This window comes from Schistocerca nitens, chromosome 4 (assembly GCF_023898315.1).
Source record: "Schistocerca nitens isolate TAMUIC-IGC-003100 chromosome 4, iqSchNite1.1, whole genome shotgun sequence".
Taxonomy (NCBI): domain Eukaryota; kingdom Metazoa; phylum Arthropoda; class Insecta; order Orthoptera; family Acrididae; genus Schistocerca; species Schistocerca nitens.
This window is the reverse complement of record NC_064617.1, coordinates 522,215,934-522,234,715: the sequence shown is the minus strand read 5'-3', so window position 1 is coordinate 522,234,715 and position 18,782 is coordinate 522,215,934. Positions and strand designations below refer to the sequence as shown.

Below are 18,782 nucleotides of genomic sequence, written 5' to 3'. Positions count from 1 at the left end.
TCAGGGAACAGTGCCACATTCGGATGCTCGTCAGGGTCACTTCATCCAGCCGGAGTAATCAGTAGAAGCTACGCGACGGAGGGTTATGCTTGGCCCAGAGGAGCCTATTGTTCGTCACTGCCTCCACTCTTACTCCCATAGTTTCATGGCTCTCTGACTGAACAGCGAAATGACAGTCTGAAGGAGGATGGGGCATTGTGTCACGTCATAGGCGTCTCTTGCTGCTTGTGCATTTCCACAGTTATCAAGTGCTCGAGTGTCCAGTAGAATGATACATGTTTCCCTTGCTGCTGAAGAGCAGATTGTCCTGAATTTTCGTATCATTTTCTCCGCTGGCTTGTATGGACATGAGATATTTTATACAGGTAGCAGATAGAAAGAGTGCAATGGAAGGCAGTGTGGTAGGCAATGGAAGCTACAAGAGGATACGTAATGCCACAGAAATGACAAGTAAACTAAAAAGAAAAAGCCTTACACAAAGAAGTAAAAGTGCCAGTTTTGAAGGAATTTACCAAGCCTGTCTGAGTGAGAACGCATGGGAAGATATAGGACGTAGGATAGTCTCAGATGATGTGCACAAAGGAAAGAAATCCCTAATTCATAGTGTTAAATCCCGGAATAGCAATGGGGGTAAATATTCGGTGCTGATACAGGAGTAAAAGATTGGAATTATTTTTCCATGATATATACTTCTTTTCCGGAAAGAATCACCATATTTAATACCTGGTTCTCAAATGGCAAAATGCCCGAGAATATGGAAATCAGCATAAGTGTCAATTTAGTAATAAGGAATAAAATTTACTTATAAAGTTAGGCTATTGTTACGTTCATTACCTTCACAACAGACGTATCCGTAAGTTAATAAAAATTAATGCATAAGTGAAAAGGGTGCAGATGAAATGATCTGTCGCATTGCTGGCAAGAGCAGAAAATTGAAATGAATTTTATGATGGAATTTCGGAAATTTGGGTCAAACACGTTTATAATTGATTATGAACTTATAGTTATGGGAAGATTAAATGTGTACAGCTAAGAGCGCCGTATCTGAATCTTTACAAACAAATTGTAATAAGTAACTTATAAGTAAACAGCCATGCATCAAGGGTAGTTTTGGGCACGGCAGTGGTTTACAAAGCAGGGTCGTGTTGGAGGTGGTACACCGTTGCGTTCCTCCGAACTTTGAACTGACCCAGCCAGTTGCGAAGGCACCTGCAGTTTAACGTGGATTGCGAGACATGGTGCAACTCGGCATGCTTTACATCAACAAACATTACCAGAGGTGGAGGAAGCGGTAAGTGACAGATAAAAATCCCAGGATTGCTGGGGATCGAACCCGATCCTTTGGATTTATTGTTTTCCACTTCACCACTTATCCACAGAGCCAAATTAAAAAAAAAAAAAAGACTGCTTGAACTAGTTCTCATATCGAGACCGTTTGATACAGAGCAAGAGTCTACACGAACTTGAGTTCGAATGGCCATTGATGTTATATCCCGCAATACTCATCTTTCATCGCGGTATGCCTTTATAACAAGAATAAGGGGGAATACACCGAACAAGCGCCGAACTCTGATGTGACGGTTGTACATTGTCCCCAATGTATGCCTAATGGAAACTAACGAAGCTGCCTAATACATTTTTGTGCTACTTTATAATTATACTAATTACCAACCTTTTAACACTGGTGATAGTGACACGATTTGGCCTCACGCGGTTCGGATCGACGATGTAAATCATCTCCGCTATACACGGTAAGTAGGCTGTTTAGGTTTTTTTATTGGTAACGCCACGTAGCGCTCTGTATGAAAATCACTGGCTGTGCTGTGTGCAGTCTATGGCTAGTTTGCATTGTTGTCTGCCATTGTAGCGTTGGGCAGTTGGCTGTTAACAGCGCGTAGCGTTGCGCAGTTGGAGGTGAGCCGCCAGCCGTGGTGGATGTGGGGGGAGAGATGGCGGAGTTTTGAAATTTGTAAGACTGGATGTCATGAACTGCTATATATATTATGACTATTAAGATAAATACATTGTTTGTTCTCTATTAAAATCTTTCTTTGCTAACTATGCCTATCAGTAGTTAGTGCCTTCAGTACCTTGAATCTTTTATTTAGCTGGCAGTAGTGGCGCTCGCTGTATTGCAGTAGCTTGAGTAATGAAGATTTTTGTGAGGTAAGTGATTTGTGAAAGGTATAGGTTAATGTTAGTCAGGGCCATTCTTTTGTAGGGATTTCTGAAAGTCAGATTGCGTTGCGCTAAAAAAAATATTGTGTGTCGGTTTAAGCACAGTTATGTATAATTGTTCTAAGGGGACGTTCCAACGAACCATGAACAGATGAGCGACATAAGACTGAATGCGACAAAATAAGTACATGTTTCCCATTCTTATTTTGGATCCCGACTTAGAATTCGCCCTGGCTGTTTAAAACTGTAAATTTTTGCTTGTAATATAGAGTAAATTTCACGTAACAAAGGTGATTAAATGTTACTACATCTACTCGTACATTATGCAACATTAAAAAGTGTATTTCCATATTAGGTGATCGGAGGGCACCATTTTCTTCATTTTACAAGTGTGTCATTACGCTACTTGACGATCTGCCGTAGCAACGATTGATAATTTAAATCAAGGTGTTTTTATATTATTTTACTCAAAATAAACAATTAGAAAATGAAGAAGTAAAAAGAAGAAAAGGGCTGAAATTTTGGCTGGGTTACATTTTATAATTATACGTCGTTAATAATAAGGCCTCGTAGACCTTCTAATATTTGAAGATCTCCATAAAGCAATGTGACTTTCCCAGATAAATGCCTTAGACAGAGCTCAAAATAATAATAATAACAATAATAATAATACAGGCGGTATTTTATTATATAGTTAGTGAACTGGTACATAATAATACAGGCGGTATTTTATAACATGGTTGGCGAACTGGTAGATCTATAATTCAAATCGTGATCGAGCAAGATAAAAGACAGGCATGAAGCAAACGTAGTCACAGTTGTTACGCTAGCGGATCTAAGGCACATTCTCCGGTCATCAGTTTATTTCCTACATGGTTGAAAAACTATTTACAGAAGAAAGGAAACACTAGTGGAAGCCGACCTTCCTTTGAGAAGGTCAGCTTGACTGCCGGAGAAATGTAAGAACACGCCATTCAACGCTCACCCTACGACTTATTTTAGAAGATAGGTCGAAGAAAGGCAAATTTACGTTTATAGCGTTTGTAGATTAAGAAAAAGCTTTTCACAATGTTGACTGGAGCAAATCCTTTAAAATTGTGGAGCACAAGGTAAAAAGTAAATGGAGCGGAAGGTTATCTACAACTATACAGAAATCAGACTGCATTTATAGAAGGCTAAGGGAATTAAAGAGCAGCAGGGAGACAAGGTTATGGCCTATCCCCAATATTATTCAGTTTGTACGCTGACAAATCAGTAAAGGGAACTAAAGAAAAATTTGGAAACGGAATTAAAGGTCAGAGAAGAGAGATGATATTTTGAGTCTGCTGGAGACAGCAGAAGATTCGGATGAGCAGTTGAATGAAGTGGATAGTGTCTTCATAATTTGATAAAAGATGAATATCAACAAAATTAAAACAAGACTAATTGAATATATTCGAATTAAATAAACTGATGTATACAGAATTAGCATAGGTAATCGATGAGTCGTGCTATTTGGGCTGCAAATAAAATAACAACAGGAAAGAAGAGAGGGTATATAAAGCAGACTGGAAATATTTGGGAAAATGTTTATGAAAATGAGAAGTTTGTTAACATCGAAGATAATTTTAAGTGTTAGCAAGTGTTTTCTGAAGGGTTGTGAGCAGTCTACGCCTGTACGGAAGTGAAACGTAGACGATAAGCAGTTTGGGTGATAAGAGAAGAGGAGAATTTGAAGCGTGGTACAACAGAATAGCCTGGTCCCAGCGGAGGTTCGAGTCCTCCCTCGGGCACGGGTGTGTGTGTTTGTCCTTAGGATAATTTAGGTTAAATAGTGTGTAAGCTTAGGGACTGATGACCTTAGCAGTTAATTCCCATAAGATTTCACAAACATTTGAACATTTTTGAACAACAGAATAATGCTCAAGATTAGACTGATGAGTTGTTAATGAGAAGGTATTGAATCGAACTGGGGAGAAAAGATGCTACATATATATGATACACCTTGACTAAAAGAAAGGATCAGTGTATGGGACACATTCTAAGGCACCAAGGAATCGTCAGTTTTGGAAATGGACGGAAACGTATGTGGTAAAATTGTGAATCTACATGGCTACCATGGAATGAAATGATCGTGTGGTATTGATGGCCGAGAGTTCCCCCCTAGGAAGTTTGGCCGCCGAGCTGGAAATCTTTTCAACTGATGCCACATTAGGCGACTTGCGTATCGATGATGACGAAATGATAGTGAACAAAACACGACACCCAGTCTCGGAGTGGAGAAAATATCCGACCAGGCCGAGAATCGAAACGGGGCCCGTTGCATGGCAGTACGACGTGCTGCCCAGTTTGGTTCTTTCTTTTCGTTTTCTTTGTTGTATTTTGTAGGGGAGGACGTCACATGACACCCCTTCAAGTTCACTCAGTTTATTTTATTTACTTTGATGCTACGAACCTACTCACGGTCTAATTCAGTAACGGAAGAATCTTATCCAACACGGAATTGTGTAGTCCTCTCTTTCGAAATTTTTCTTGGACGTATCTTATCAGTTCCCATACGTAAGAACTGTCACTGCAGAAGGACTATTTCCGAGAGAGCTATTCAGAGCACTTTATCTGAATATTTAAGTTACAGTCTGACAACGTAATTTTCACCGAAGTCAGCGAGTAGTAGAAGACTGTCACCATCGAGCTGCGTATCTCATTATATTTTTTCAGAACAGATTTACATTGTCATTTAATGAGTGCTCTATATTATTCAGCAGACACAGTCAACAGCATTTACAGATCCTACAAAATTTCCAAAGTCATTAAAGTAAAGTTAATCATAAAATTCACTTTCATGTAACTACGAGATTACAGTCTGATAAGTAAGAGCGTGGTTCGCTTAATCAGTAGAAAAATGTATTTGAAAACAAACTAAAACATATACATACACCATTTATGAACAAAAGAATAATGCAGTTGCTATTACTAATAAGTCCAGTCACCCGCAGGGTCGACAATTTCTTGGCATCTCCGAAGCATGCTTGAAACCAAGTTGCCCACGTATTCACGTCGAAGAGACCTCCAAACGCATAGAATTAGCGCTGACAGCTGTTTCAAAGTGAATGTATTTTTCCTTGCAACATCTTCTTGATGTAAGACCATACGCTTTCAAAAGGGTTATGGACTGTGAGGGCCAATGCAGTACCCACACACTTTTCTTCACTTTTCTTCTTTTTCCAGTCACAGCAAAGACTGCCGCGATGCTTCGTGTCATTTTCTCCTACAGCTCCCAGTCTTCATTTTTGTGGATGAAGCAACGTTTGGCAATCGGCATCAAGCATCTCTGATAAACGCGACGCATAAGCTGCAGCCATGTCTCTTGCATAACTCAGTCAAGAATTCAAAGTAAACTAATGGTTTATGGACATCGCATAAACGGTCTATTGACACACACTCAACATGGGTTTAGAAAACATCGTTTCTGTGAAACACAACAAGCTCTTTATTCACATGAAGTGCTTAGCACTGTTGACAAGGGATTTCAGATCGATTCCGTATTTCTGGATTTCCGGAAGGCTTTTGACACTGTAACATACGAGCGGCTCCTAGTGAAATTGCGTGCTTATGGAATATCGTCTCAGTTAGGTGACTGGATTTGGGATTTCCTGTCAGAGAGGTCACAGTTCGTAGTAATTGACGGAAAGTCATCGAGTAAGACAGAAGTGATTTCTGGCGATCCCCAAGGTAGTGTTATAGGCCCTTTGCTGTTCCGTATCTATATAAACGATTTGCGAGACAATCTGAGCAGCCGTCTTCGGTTGTTTGTGGATGACGCTGTCGTCTATCGACTAATGAAGTCATCAGAAGATCAAAATAAACTGCAAGACGATTTAGAAAAAATATCTGAACGGTGCTAAGAGTGGCAGTTGATCCTAAATAACGAAAAGTGTGAGGTCATCCACATGAGTGCTAAAAGGAACTCGATAATCTTCGGTTACACGATAAATCAGTCTAATCTAAAAGCCGTAAATTCAACTAAATACCTAGGCATTACAATTACGAACACATAGAAAATGTTGTGGGGATGGCTAACCAAAGGCTGCGTTTTATTGGCAGGAGACTTACGAAATGTAACAGACCTACTAAGGAGACTGCCTACACTACGTTTGTCCGTCCTATTTTAGAATACTGCTGCGTGGTGTGGGATCCTTACCAGATAGGACTGACGGAGTACATCGAAAAAGTTAAAAGAAAGGCAGCACGTTTTGTATTATCGCGAAATATGGGAGAGAGTGTCACAGAAATGATACAGGATTTGGGCTGGAAATCATTAAAAGAAAGGCGTTTCTCGTTGCGACTGTATCTTCTCACGAAATTCCTGTCACTAACTTCTCCTCTGAATACGAAAATATTTTATTGACACCGACCTGCATAGGGAGGAACGATCACCACGATAAAATAAGGGAAATCAGAGCTCGTACGGAAAGATATAGGTGTTCATTCATTCCGCGCGCTATACGAGATTGGAGTAATAGAGAACTGTGAAGGTGGTTCAATGAACCCTCTGCTAGGCACTTGAATGTGATTCGCAGAGTATCCACGTAGATGTAGATAAAGTAAAAATTTCCCTCCGTTGGGTTGTGAAAGAACTAAGGCGACATCTTTTACCATCTGTATGTAATGTCGTCCACGCTCTTAGCCCTAGGACGCCCAAGCCTTTTTTTGTAACTTGGATGCCTAAGAGGGGGGGGGGGGGGGGGGCGGCGAGCCCACAGGTATTAAATAAGTTTACTGACAAAAAATTACATCTTTCAAAATGGTTTATGGATTTTAACTAAGGTATCAGTTTATAAATGTTGTTAATTGTTATAAATATTGGATTGAGTGAATAAAAATTGACATTTTACAATACAAAATACAGATGTGTTCATATACAATAGACTACTCTGAGTCCTCAACTTCAAGGCAAGAGACTCACTTAACAAATTTTTCTGAATGTGTGTTCCACACATGTTTATGACACTGTCCACAATACTATTTTGTTTTACTTAGATAGTTTTACTTCTGCTTCTTTGTTTTAGCTTCTCTTACACAAATATGGCACTGACCTTTCCCTGCAGGAGGCTGACATGCTTCTGTTGTCACTTCTTTCATTTTCTTTTGTAGAATAGTCTCCATTTATTGAACAATTTGGTTAGATAACCCTCTTGCATTGGCACTTCTTTCTTCTACCTGCAATTCCACTAGTTCCATCCCAGCTTGCAGAAGATAAAGTTTCCGTTTGTTGTGTTTCTTTTCATTCCATCTTGGATGTTGCTGGATGAATATGGTGGTTGCATTGATAGCAAAAATGTCGATGAGAGAGTAAAATACAGATAGAGGCCATCTCTTTGTTCCCCTCTTGCAGGTGCACATACGCGCCATTTGATCAATGGTATCCATTCCACCTTTAGTGGAATTATAATATGCATTTATCTCGGTTTTATTCTTCTCTTCTCCAACAGTCCCTTTATCTTGGTGCATTGTTGACAACATCAGTAAGTTTTTACTTGGTTTCGTTTTTGCTGTGTAGGACACCAAAGTTACTGGAGGCCTACGTGTTGGGAACTGCACTAACTCACTGCTAGTTTACAAGATAAATAACAGCTGACTGACATCAACAATCACTTCCTCTGAAATTAAACCGATTGTTATGAATATCAAGAATACCAACGAACAAGAAACTAACCTGCATTGTTGTAGAGATGAGAAATACGAAATCCTACTAAGGGAAATTTTCTATAGTATGGAAGCCTAAAGGGGGGGGGGGTTGTTGTTGGACCCATAATAAGTTTATTTATTTTTTCTTTCAAAGCAGGAATTTTCTACAAAATATATTGACACTAACGTTTCATAAAATAGTCAACAAACAGTAACTCAAAGGGAATATGCAGTATGAAAGTTACTTGGGCAAAAGCAGGGGACATAAAAAAATTGTGGGTTCAACGAACCCCCCCCCCCCCTTAGGCGTCCTAGGGTTAGTGGTCAGACTGTAAATCTGATTTTCAGTAGGAGAGATCAGGTGAAGGTGCAGATAAAGAAATGAACTTCAACAAAACAAATTAAAGGGAAGTAATGATTACTTGCTACTATATTACCTGTGCTGAATAACGACACGAAGTCGTCGAACAGCGTGTTGCCGGCGCTGGCCGTGCTGTTGGCGTTGTCGTGGACGGTACTGCTGCGGTCATCTGCTCGGGCGTCGGCGTCTGCCGGCGCGAAAAGGGTCTGCAGCGGGAGCGTGGCCGCCGGTGTAGGCCTCACGATGAACCGCGGCGAGTGGAAGTCGAATTCTTGTGACTTGCCCTCGCGGTACGACTCCCCCGGGGTGTACCTCCGCTGGGCTGGCGGCGTAGTCGTCGCTTCCAGTTGCTGCTGTTCCCAAGACGAGAGCGGTGTCACCACGTACACCCTCTCCTTTGTGATTGGCGAGATTGACACCTGCAGGTTGGTCCACGGCGCTTGCGTCGTTGGCGGTGGCGTAGTCGGCACTTCCGGCTCCGTATCAGTTTTCTGTCGCTCTTCTGCAGGTTCCGTGGTGACCTGTTCTTCTGCGGGCGTGACAGTGGCCGCAGTCGTCGGGACCGTTGTAGTTATCACAGTCACGGCTTCTGGGAGTACGAGGTTATTCTCGAAAAACTTCCATTTGTGGTCCACAGGTTCGCTGACTCCGTTCGTCTTCTGCGATGGTCTGTCGTACGCGTTGGCTGTAACTGCGTGGCTGTGGCTACCCGCAGCTTCGTGGTCAAAGAAACGACTAGAGATTGGGGGCGAACTGGAAGCAGTGCTCGGCTTCAGGGCAGGGACGGCAGTCGGTGCGAAAGGTTCCACATTCTGGTTGATATCGTCGTACGGCAGTGGTGTAGTCGTCAGGTACTCTTCTGGGATCTGCTTGGACGAAACTAAGCGGTGTCGCAGGGCACTGACTGGTGGTTTTGGTGTCGTCGTCTTGCGTTCCTCTGCTCTGTTGTGTTTGGAGTAGGCCAGTGCCGTCCATTCGTCAATGTTCTTCTGGAGCCGCAGAAGAGTGTCCTCAGTTACGTTCTTCACCTCCTCTTCACCACGCAGTAACTCACGAATGTTAGATGCGAAAATGTGTTGAATTTCTCCTGTCTTTGAGACTGTCTGGTGATTTTTCAGTTGTGGGTGGTTCTGAATGGTGGCTTTCTGCGTTGCTGGTCTGGATTCCTGGTGCTGTTGGTAATCCTGTGAATTATCTGAAGGCTGCGAAATGTAAAACTGAGATGGGTAGCAGAAAATGTAACCTTGCCAAGGTTTCTGTGGATCACTACAGTTGACTTGTGGGGTAGGTTGCTGTTCTGATACGGCCACACCTTGGTTAGTTTGCGGTACTGGTGTCCACGGACCAGCATTCAGACCCGCTGCATTCTGACTGCCTGCAGAGGGGAATTGAGCAAGGTCTTTGGTCGATGTGTATGGAACTATTACTTGAATCTTCTTTGGCCTTTTGTGTCCCTGTTGAGGGGTCTGTTGGGTAGGTTCCTGCTGCGGCAGTGGCACTGGTGGGGGTGGATACAGCCCAGGACTGGAGAACGAAGCTACAGCACTGCTGTCAGGGAGGTATTTGAAAGGTGGAGGACCTCCAGCGTTTGTCCATGGAGCACTGTAATCTTCAGCCGACTGTGACCAAATAGGTGGTGGATTGATGCCTGGAGGGTTCAGAAATTGAGCGGGAATGTCAGGTTTGTAGAGACTCTGGAACGCAATGAGTGGATTTCGAAAGGAATTCGGTGGTCTCACGAAGGAATCGTGTACTGGCCCTGGGCCAGGAGGAGGGACAGCTGGTGGGACGCTCTGAGGAGCAGTAGCGCCTTGTAACCCATTCTGGAAGGACACAAATACTGCCGTCTGTGTTGGACGGTTGGGAAATCCATTGGGAAATGGTGCTGTTGGTGGTGGAGCCTTCAGATTGTTGATCTGATAAATGAGTGATGCTCCTTGAGCCGACGTTTGCACCGATGGCTGTATATCGACAATCACTCTCTGGCCTTCTGGCGGCTTCACGAAGCCACTTTGGAGCAAAGATGGTGTTTTCTGTGATGGTAACACATTCTGACCCTGTGGAACCAAATAATAATTGTTTCCACTCTGCTGACGTGGCGGTTGTAGAAGCACGTTGGATTGTTGATGAAAATCTAGTCCAGATGTTTGCTCAAGAAGGGGCTGGTCGTTGGTCTGGCTATGGTCCTGGCCATATACATTGTCTGTGGAAGCACTGTGCTGTTGGGTACTCACACCAAACCCAGATTTATTATCCTTTGTTTGGCTTTGCACATCTTGTGGGAATGTGATGTTCTTGTTTCCTGCGTTAAACCAGTTCTCATTTGAATAATGGCTAGATGGTAATGAGAATGACTGAGGGCTCGGGTGTGTGCTCCCGAGATAAAAATTATTCCCTTCCGATTTTAGGTCACTTCCTTCTGTTTGGTCCTTAACAACTGAGTTTACGTTGATGGGTTGCTTTATAGACCCACTTTGCCTCTGATCGCTCTGGTCATTTTCTCCTTGCTGATTAACATTGTTACTCAGATTTCCAGAATCATCACTATTATGATTTTTATACCCTTCATTGCTCGTGCTCTGTGCAACCTGTTTTATATTTAGTTCGCCCTTCAGAACTGGTTTGCCAATTACTATTTCTTCATTCTTCGGAAGATACTCAGGATTTTCCCTACCTTTCTGTTCTGCAGAATGGATGCTGTTTCCATCATTGTCAACTGGTGTATCTGGGGATACATCTACATAAGATGGAGACTGTATGACTTCTATTGGGTACTCAATTGAGGACACAAAATCTGCCAGTGGCACGCTCTTTATAACTTCTAGTTCACTTCCTCCATGCCCTTTGGTTTTGGTATGCTGAGTAAATTCAGATTCTAATGTATGCTGGTCAGTAAATGCATTATTTCCTGCCTCTGATATTGATGAGTGAGCTGTAGGTGGAGACGGCCAGTTAGGATTACTTGCTGGTATGAGGTGTACAGGAGACTGGTACAGTTGACTGTTCTGCCCTGGAGTGTTGATGGTAGGAGGATAAGATTCGGAGAGCAATGTTACAGACTTCACAACGTCCAGAGATTTGTCTCCTTCTGTTGAACCCCCGTAAATTCCATTTTGCGTTTCTGCAGCAGTCTGTTGATGTGACTGAGACGACGATATAGTAGGTAAGTAAGCTGGACCTTGCTGGATGCTTCCTACTGTCGATGCAGAAGCTGTAGATTCTGATGCACCGTATTGTATGTTTGGAATCTGTAATAAGGGTGGAATAGGCGGAGGACCATAGTTTCCAGGAGATCCATTTGAATTGGTGTGTGAAGTGTGAATGTGCCCACTTTGTCCATTAGACCCAGTTCCAATGTGTCCCTCTATGCCAACAGCTGCGTTTCCTGAATTGTAAGCAGAGGCATCAGGAATGTTCAGAGGTGGAGGTGGTACATATGAGCTTGATGGTGACGGCAAATAAAGCCCACCTGATGATGCAGAAGAAGATGGAGGCAGATCTGATACTCCTCCTACAGACATCGGAACCCAAGGAACCCTGTTGCATGGATTGCAGTCCTTTTTTGGTGGTTTAGGATGACTGACAATTCCTGGATATCGGGGTGGGCCATACCCTGGCGATGGAGGCCTGTGAGATGTAAGTAGTCCTGGAGATCCATATGTTGGTGATGGTGGTCTTGATGGCCGGAGGGGCCCATGAAATATTGAAGATTGGCCACTGCTACCAGTAGGCTTTGGTGAGCCATAATGAATCGATGGAGGAGTTAATGGAGGTCCAGATATACTGGGAGGTTTCAGCGATATATAGCTGGCTGGGGAAGAAACAGATGGTCCACCGTGTGCATTGGTGGGAGGACCATAATTACTTGTAGGTTTAGGCGGGCCGTAACTAGAGGAAGGGGTTTCAGGAGGTCCATACTGATTTGCTGGGGGCTTTGGCGATCGCAAATAGTGACTGCCTCCAAGATCAGGACGCTTTGACGGTTTTCCTTCAGGACGAGAGATGAAAAAGCCAGGTGGTGGGCCGCTGGGGAATTCGTGTTGATTCGATGTCTTTGGAGGACCGTAATGTGTGGTAGGTGGCTTTGGAGGACCGTATTTGAATCTGGGTGGGCCGTAGTTGGACTTGAGTGAGCCATGTCGTCCATGGGAGCCGGATGGATGAAGCGGTGATGACGGTGGCGGCGGTCGACCGTAGTCCTCATGGTGCCCAGTTTCATCATCACCCGAGGAAAAGAACCATCGAGCTACCCTCTGCACAACAGAACGGGGTTCTGACGATGGCGAGGGAGGACGCAGGAACGTTACTGGTTGCGGAGGCTTCTCAGGCTCTGCGAAGGCTGCAGTAGCAAACAGTAGCCATATCAGCGCCACCTGCAAAGGAAAAGGTGTAGTCAATGCACTGCAGTCCCACAGGAAAGCACTTTACTCAGTTTTACAATGTATAATAGGGTATGCTGCATATACTCTGTTCATCGCATATTCCCTTTCCAAATACACTCCTGGAAATTGAAATAAGAACACCGTGAATTCATTGTCCCAGGAAGGGGAAACTTTATTGACACATTCCTGGGGTCAGATACATCACATGATCACACTGACAGAACCACAGGCACATAGACACAGGCAACGGAGCATGCACAATGTCGGCACTAGTACAGTGTATATCCACCTTTCGCAGCAATGCAGGCTGCTATTCTCCCATGGAGACGATCGTAGAGATGCTGGATGTAGTCCTGTGGAACGGCTTGCCATGCCATTTCCACCTGGCGCCTCAGTTGGACCAGCGTTCGTGCTGGACGTGCAGACCGCGTGAGACGACGCTTCATCCAGTCCCAAACATGCTCATTGGGGGACAGATCCGGAGATCTTGCTGGCCAGGGTGGTTGACTTACACCTTCTAGAGCACGTTGGGTGGCACGGGATACATGCGGACGTGCATTGTCCTGTTGGAACAGCAAGTTCCCTTGCCGGTCTAGGAATGGTAGAACGATGGGTTCGATGACGGTTTGGATGTACCGTGCACTATTCAGTGTCCCCTCGACGATCACCAGTGGTGTACGGCCAGTGTAGGAGATCGCTCCCCACACCATGATGCCGGGTGTTGGCCCTGTGTGCCTCGGTCGTATGCAGTCCTGATTGTGGCGCTCACCTGCACGGCGCCAAACACACATACGACCATCATTGGCACCAAGGCAGAAGCGACTCTCATCGCTGAAGACGACACGTCTCCATTCGTCCCTCCATTCACGCCTGTCGCGACACCACTGGAGGCGGGCTGCACGATATTGGGGCGTGAGCGGAAGACGGCCTAACGGTGTGCGGGACCGTAGCCCAGCTTCATGGAGACGGTTGCGAATGGTCCTCGCCGATACCCCAGGAGCAACAGTGTCCCTAATTTGCTGGGAAGTGGCGGTGCGGTCCCTTACGGCACTGCGTAGGATCCTACGGTCTTGGCGTGCATCCGTGCGTCGCTGCGGTCCGGTCCCAGGTCGACGGGCACGTGCACCTTCCGCCGACCACTGGCGACAACATCGATGTACTGTGGAGACCTCACGCCCCACGTGTTGAGAAATTCGGCGGTACGTCCACCCGGCCTCCCGCATGCCCACTATACGCCCTCGCTCAAAGTCCGTCAACTGCACATACGGTTCACGTCCACGCTGTCGCGGCATGCTACCAGTGTTAAAGACTGCGATGGAGCTCCGTATGCCACGGCAAACTGGCTGACACTGACGGCGGCGGTGCACAAATGCTGCGCAGCTAGCGCCATTCGACGGCCAACACCGCGGTTCCTGGTGTGTCCGCTGTGCCGTGCGTGTGATCATTGCTTGTACAGCCCTCTCGCAGTGTCCGGAGCAAGTATGGTGGGTCTGACACACCGGTGTCAATGTGTTCTTTTTTCCACTTCCATGAGTGTACTAATACATAACCGATTTTTGTTATACATTTGAAACGGATCATTGAAGAATCGTTCCCTGGATACAACACTTAATATTTCTCAATGAAATTTTCTAACTACGTGTCTTATATATTAATTACTAATTATACGTTACGGCAGTTGGATGTATCATAACATGAACTTAAGACAACAAATGGCGACAAAACATAATTTGGTTTGTTATACTGTGCAATGAGGTGTGTTCATTACACACATTTCAAAGTGAAAATGGAATCGTTATGAAATGATTGTTTTCCTTTTTCCATTTTACTCAGTGCGACGAAAATTTTAAAGAAAGAGATGGTAATGAACTGACGCAGAGGTGAGAGAACAGACAACGGAAAGAAACTTGAATGTGTACTGTTACTACTGTGTCCTGCTGAATACTGTCTTCAAACGTTAGAAAAACATAACTTAGGCCAACAGTTCATAGCTTAGGCCTATAGTAATACATCGACTTCAGCTGAAAACTAATTTGAAGATGTTAATCTTTGACAGTACTTGTAGTCACAGCATAGCCGTGTACTCTTTCCAGAGATATTTTTTGTGAAACTTGATTAACAACATCTTAAGTCGTGAAATAACATTGAGCGTAGTTTTCTGTCACATTCGTCAAGACAAGCAGTCATTACTTCCATACTTGAAGTCATGAATAACACGGTCAGTTGCGTGATTGCATTTATTATTTATTTAATTGCGGTCGGTTTCGGTGGTCCCCTCCACGGTTGTCGGGCCCCCTCTATGGTACATGGTGGACATATGACAAACCGTAATCATCACCATACAAGGGCCGAAAACATCGGCGACCGCACATCTGCTCACGTATGGTACATCTAGTTGCAGCACTGGCTCCGTGCAAATGGAGAAACTGAAAGGGCTTACAAAATTTTAAGGCTGAGTAATTCGATGGAGCGTGAATTATAGAAGTGGCCAATTAAAGTCGAGTAACTACCTCAATGGAGAAGATACAAAGTGTTCATAATAAATATTACGCCCACGATATGAATAAAGATGCTGTTTGGTAGATAACTCTATAATACCAGGTGGTTATGATTAAAGTCAGCTGCTCACAGAGGTCATGTGTTGGCTGTAATTATCTTATGGCAGCGAAACTGGGTAGATATTCTGATGCAATAATGCGGAAGCGATTTACGATGGAAAAAATTCGTTCCAATTTTGACCACCAGGTGCTAATCTTGCACTGTGAACGCAAGAAAAACATGTAGAAATATATGAAGATAGTAACTGTTTTCGAAAGAACAGGTACCATTGATGACCGTGCAGCTTCTCTAGAGTAAATGATAATTAATTGAAACCCTCAGCTGCCTACAGGTATTGTTGACAAACCTTGATGGGGACAGCTGGAAATGCGTGCCCCGACTGGAACCCGAACCCGGGATCTCCTGCTTACATGGCAGACGCCCTATCCATCTGAGACACAGAGGACACAGATGAATAGCGCGACTGTAGGGACTTATCCCACATTCGCATCTGTCCACAGTCTCCATACGTAATGTTCCTAATAGATGCTGTGTCCTCGGTGGCTCAGCTAGCTAGAGCGTCTGCCATGTAAGCAGGAGATCCCGGGTTCGGGTCCCTGTCGGGGCACACATTTCCAGCTGTCCCCGTCGTGGTATGTCAACAACACCTGTCGGCAGCTGAGGGTTTCATTAATTATTATTTACATGTAGAAATGTTTCCATATGTAATGAATTAGGAAAGGGACGTGAGCACAAAAGGTTAAACAAGTAAGAAGGGCATACTGTTGATATTATTATTAATCACAGCAGTGTGAGCATCGGTGACATCGACGAGATGCTACATGCGTAAAACGACAGGAGCAACAATTGCTCGCCGCTGTTCCGATGGAATATGAGCAACGTGCTCCTGTATACTCGCCTTCAGATCAGGTAGAGACCGAATGTGTCCCTGGTCAATGCTTTCTTTTAAATATCCCCAGAGCCCAAAAATCGCATGGATTCAGATCATTTGATCTTCCAGGCCATGCATCTGAGCAATCTCTGTAAGTAACACGTTCGTCGAAGGTTGCATTAAGCAGATCTTTCACTGAGTGAACGACTTGAAGTGTTGTCTCAGCTTCTATTAAAACCGTGGTTTCCACACAGCTGCACTCTTCCAAAGCAGGAATCACATGCTGTACGAGGATGTCTCGATAACGTGCAAACGTCACGGTGCACCCTACAGGCATTTTGGCCGTATTCTCTTCAGAAAATAACGGACCAAGAATAGAGGTGCTTGCGAGCCCACATCATACAGTTGCATACGGCAGTGCAGTGGCTCTTCTTGCACAACACGCACCCCAAATTCCGCAGTTCTGTGTATTCAATGCTCCATCTAGTGTAAAATGTGCCTCGTCACTTCCATAGAATGTTGCCTAGTCACACGTCATGAACTTCGATCCATGCCATAACGCGAAGAGCAAGTTCAGAACGCTGCTGCGGATCACGAGGCTTCAATGGCTGCACCGTCTGGATCTTGTACGGGTATAAGGGTAAAGTAGACAGCAGAACTTCCCGTACTGTTGGCCACGGGATGGACAACTCTCTTCACACTGCACGAACACTAGCATGTGCTGCATGGTCAGTTAAAAGCAACAGCAATCTCGTCAATAACTTCCATCGGGATAGGAGTCCTTCCTCTTCCAGGTGTCCCTGCTTTACAATTTCATCATTACCTTTTTTAAACAATTTAATGACATCGCGCCTCTCCTCAGGCCTTTCAATCAGCGATACTCTCCCAGTTCAGGATTGTAATTGCTGCCGTTCACATAAAACAGTTTCACTAACAGCGCAATGTCTCTGTTCTCTCACGTTAGGGCTTGTCAAATGACAGCGTGGACGTCATACCGTCATACAGTGTGCAGCGCCAGATTTGCGCCTGGTGCCCACAACCGGAGCAAACTTTTTTTCATCGTAAATCGATTCTGCTTTAACAAATCAGCATATCAACCAAGTTTCGCTGCCATATGATAATTACAGCCCACGCTAGACCTCCGCGTGTTACTGCGTGTAATAGAGGGAAATGATACCACTGCATAAACAAGTGAACTTGCTCACAACTGTACTTCAGCGTTAGCAAAGAAGCTACCTCATTAAATGAATGACCATGATTGGACGACAGGGCAGTTGCGCAAAAGGCATACTGCATTAACGCTTTACAAAAAAATGAAACATCAGAGTTCAAATGGCCAGTGGTTTATTTACTCGGGACGAATTCACAGTCATTAAATAGCAAATAAATGACGAAAATGTCACAATGTCGCGCATTTGCGAAACAAATGTGAAGAAAAAGGAAGAAAGTAAGACTGAAGTTTAACTTCCCGCCGACTACGAAATCATTAGAGACGGAACACAGACGTATATGGAGGCGGGATGGAGAAGGATATCGGCCACGAGTTAATCAAAGGGACAATCCCGGCATCTGCTCTAACCGATTTAGGGAAACCATGAATGGCCAGACGGCGATATGAGCTGCAAACCTCCCAAATGCGTGTTATTACTCACCAATGCGCCATCCCACTCGCAAAAAGTTGCCAGCCAAGTTTATTTACTGCTAGACGACCATTTGGTTAAACTCCTCGATTTGTAAGAATGCCGGAGTGTTCACTGTTGTTGACTACGACTCTCTCTTTCTGAGTGTTAAACTCAACGGTGGAGCAGGACTAACATCAACTTCAGTTCGCATTGTAAGGTAATATTTATAGGCTGAATAAATATAGCTACAATGACGGGTGAATATTGTCTTCCTCACGAAAATTGGTCGAGCTGCGACTCAACGAAGCGCCGGAGTCCTTTCACAACAGTTCATTTCCTGTTGGCTGAAATCAAATTCCTTTTACTCCAGCTGGCAACAAAGCGTGTCGTTAGGCTTTAAACATTACACAGAGGGTTTCAAAAGGATGCATCCGAGTTTACAAGGCTATACTTCCTATATGCATCAAGATAGAACGAGAACGAAAATCGTCATTCCAATAATGGAAATGTGAAGGTATGTGGGCACAGGAGTACCCAAAAACTAACAGTGGCCCTCCGTGGAAGATAAGTGGTGCGCTCTGATCTGATATCATGTTATCTGAAGACAGTAAGATACGTATTGCTGTACCCGAGACCATGGCTAATCTGGTGCGGAAGAACTATACAAGCCAATAATAGTAAAGTCAGTGCGTGTATATTTCCCAATCTATAGTGAACAGAAAATGTCTGTTATCATACAAGACGACGTACTACTTAAGAGTGCCCTGAGGATCAGCGACCCAAATGTGATCAAAAGTGATATTAGGTATAGCATTATTATCGGTCACGTAATAGGGCCTACTAATATTTGTAACGGGCTACTTGTGTTTGTAGAGGTAATTATAGTTATATATCTAACTGTAGTCTTGGTTGCTGTGATAACACTAATAGCAGCAGATGACAAAGATAATAGCCTAATTAGCAAAACGAAGCTAAATTGTATGTAAAGTACCGTACAGGTAGCAGCAGAAAGGTTAGAGGGATAGAAATGATGAAAAGTTATATGACAGATATAGTAAACTTAGTTAAACGTTCAGTCTAGAACCAAAGCACTCTAAGAATTGTTGTCGTAATGCGTTACGTAAATAAAATTTCGTCTGCAA

The 18,782-nt window shown here is 44.1% G+C and overlaps 1 protein-coding gene across 1 annotated transcript in view; it reads right to left on the bottom strand.

Annotated features, from left to right (window-relative positions):
• Window positions 1–18,782, bottom strand: part of LOC126253140 (uncharacterized) — a 240,575-nt gene that overhangs the window by 38,242 nt on the left and 183,551 nt on the right. Inside the window, exon 2 of the mRNA XM_049954286.1 lies at window positions 8,283–12,579. Coding sequence (XP_049810243.1) covers window positions 8,283–12,579 — 4,297 coding nt within the window. The remainder of the gene's footprint in view (window positions 1–8,282; window positions 12,580–18,782) is intronic.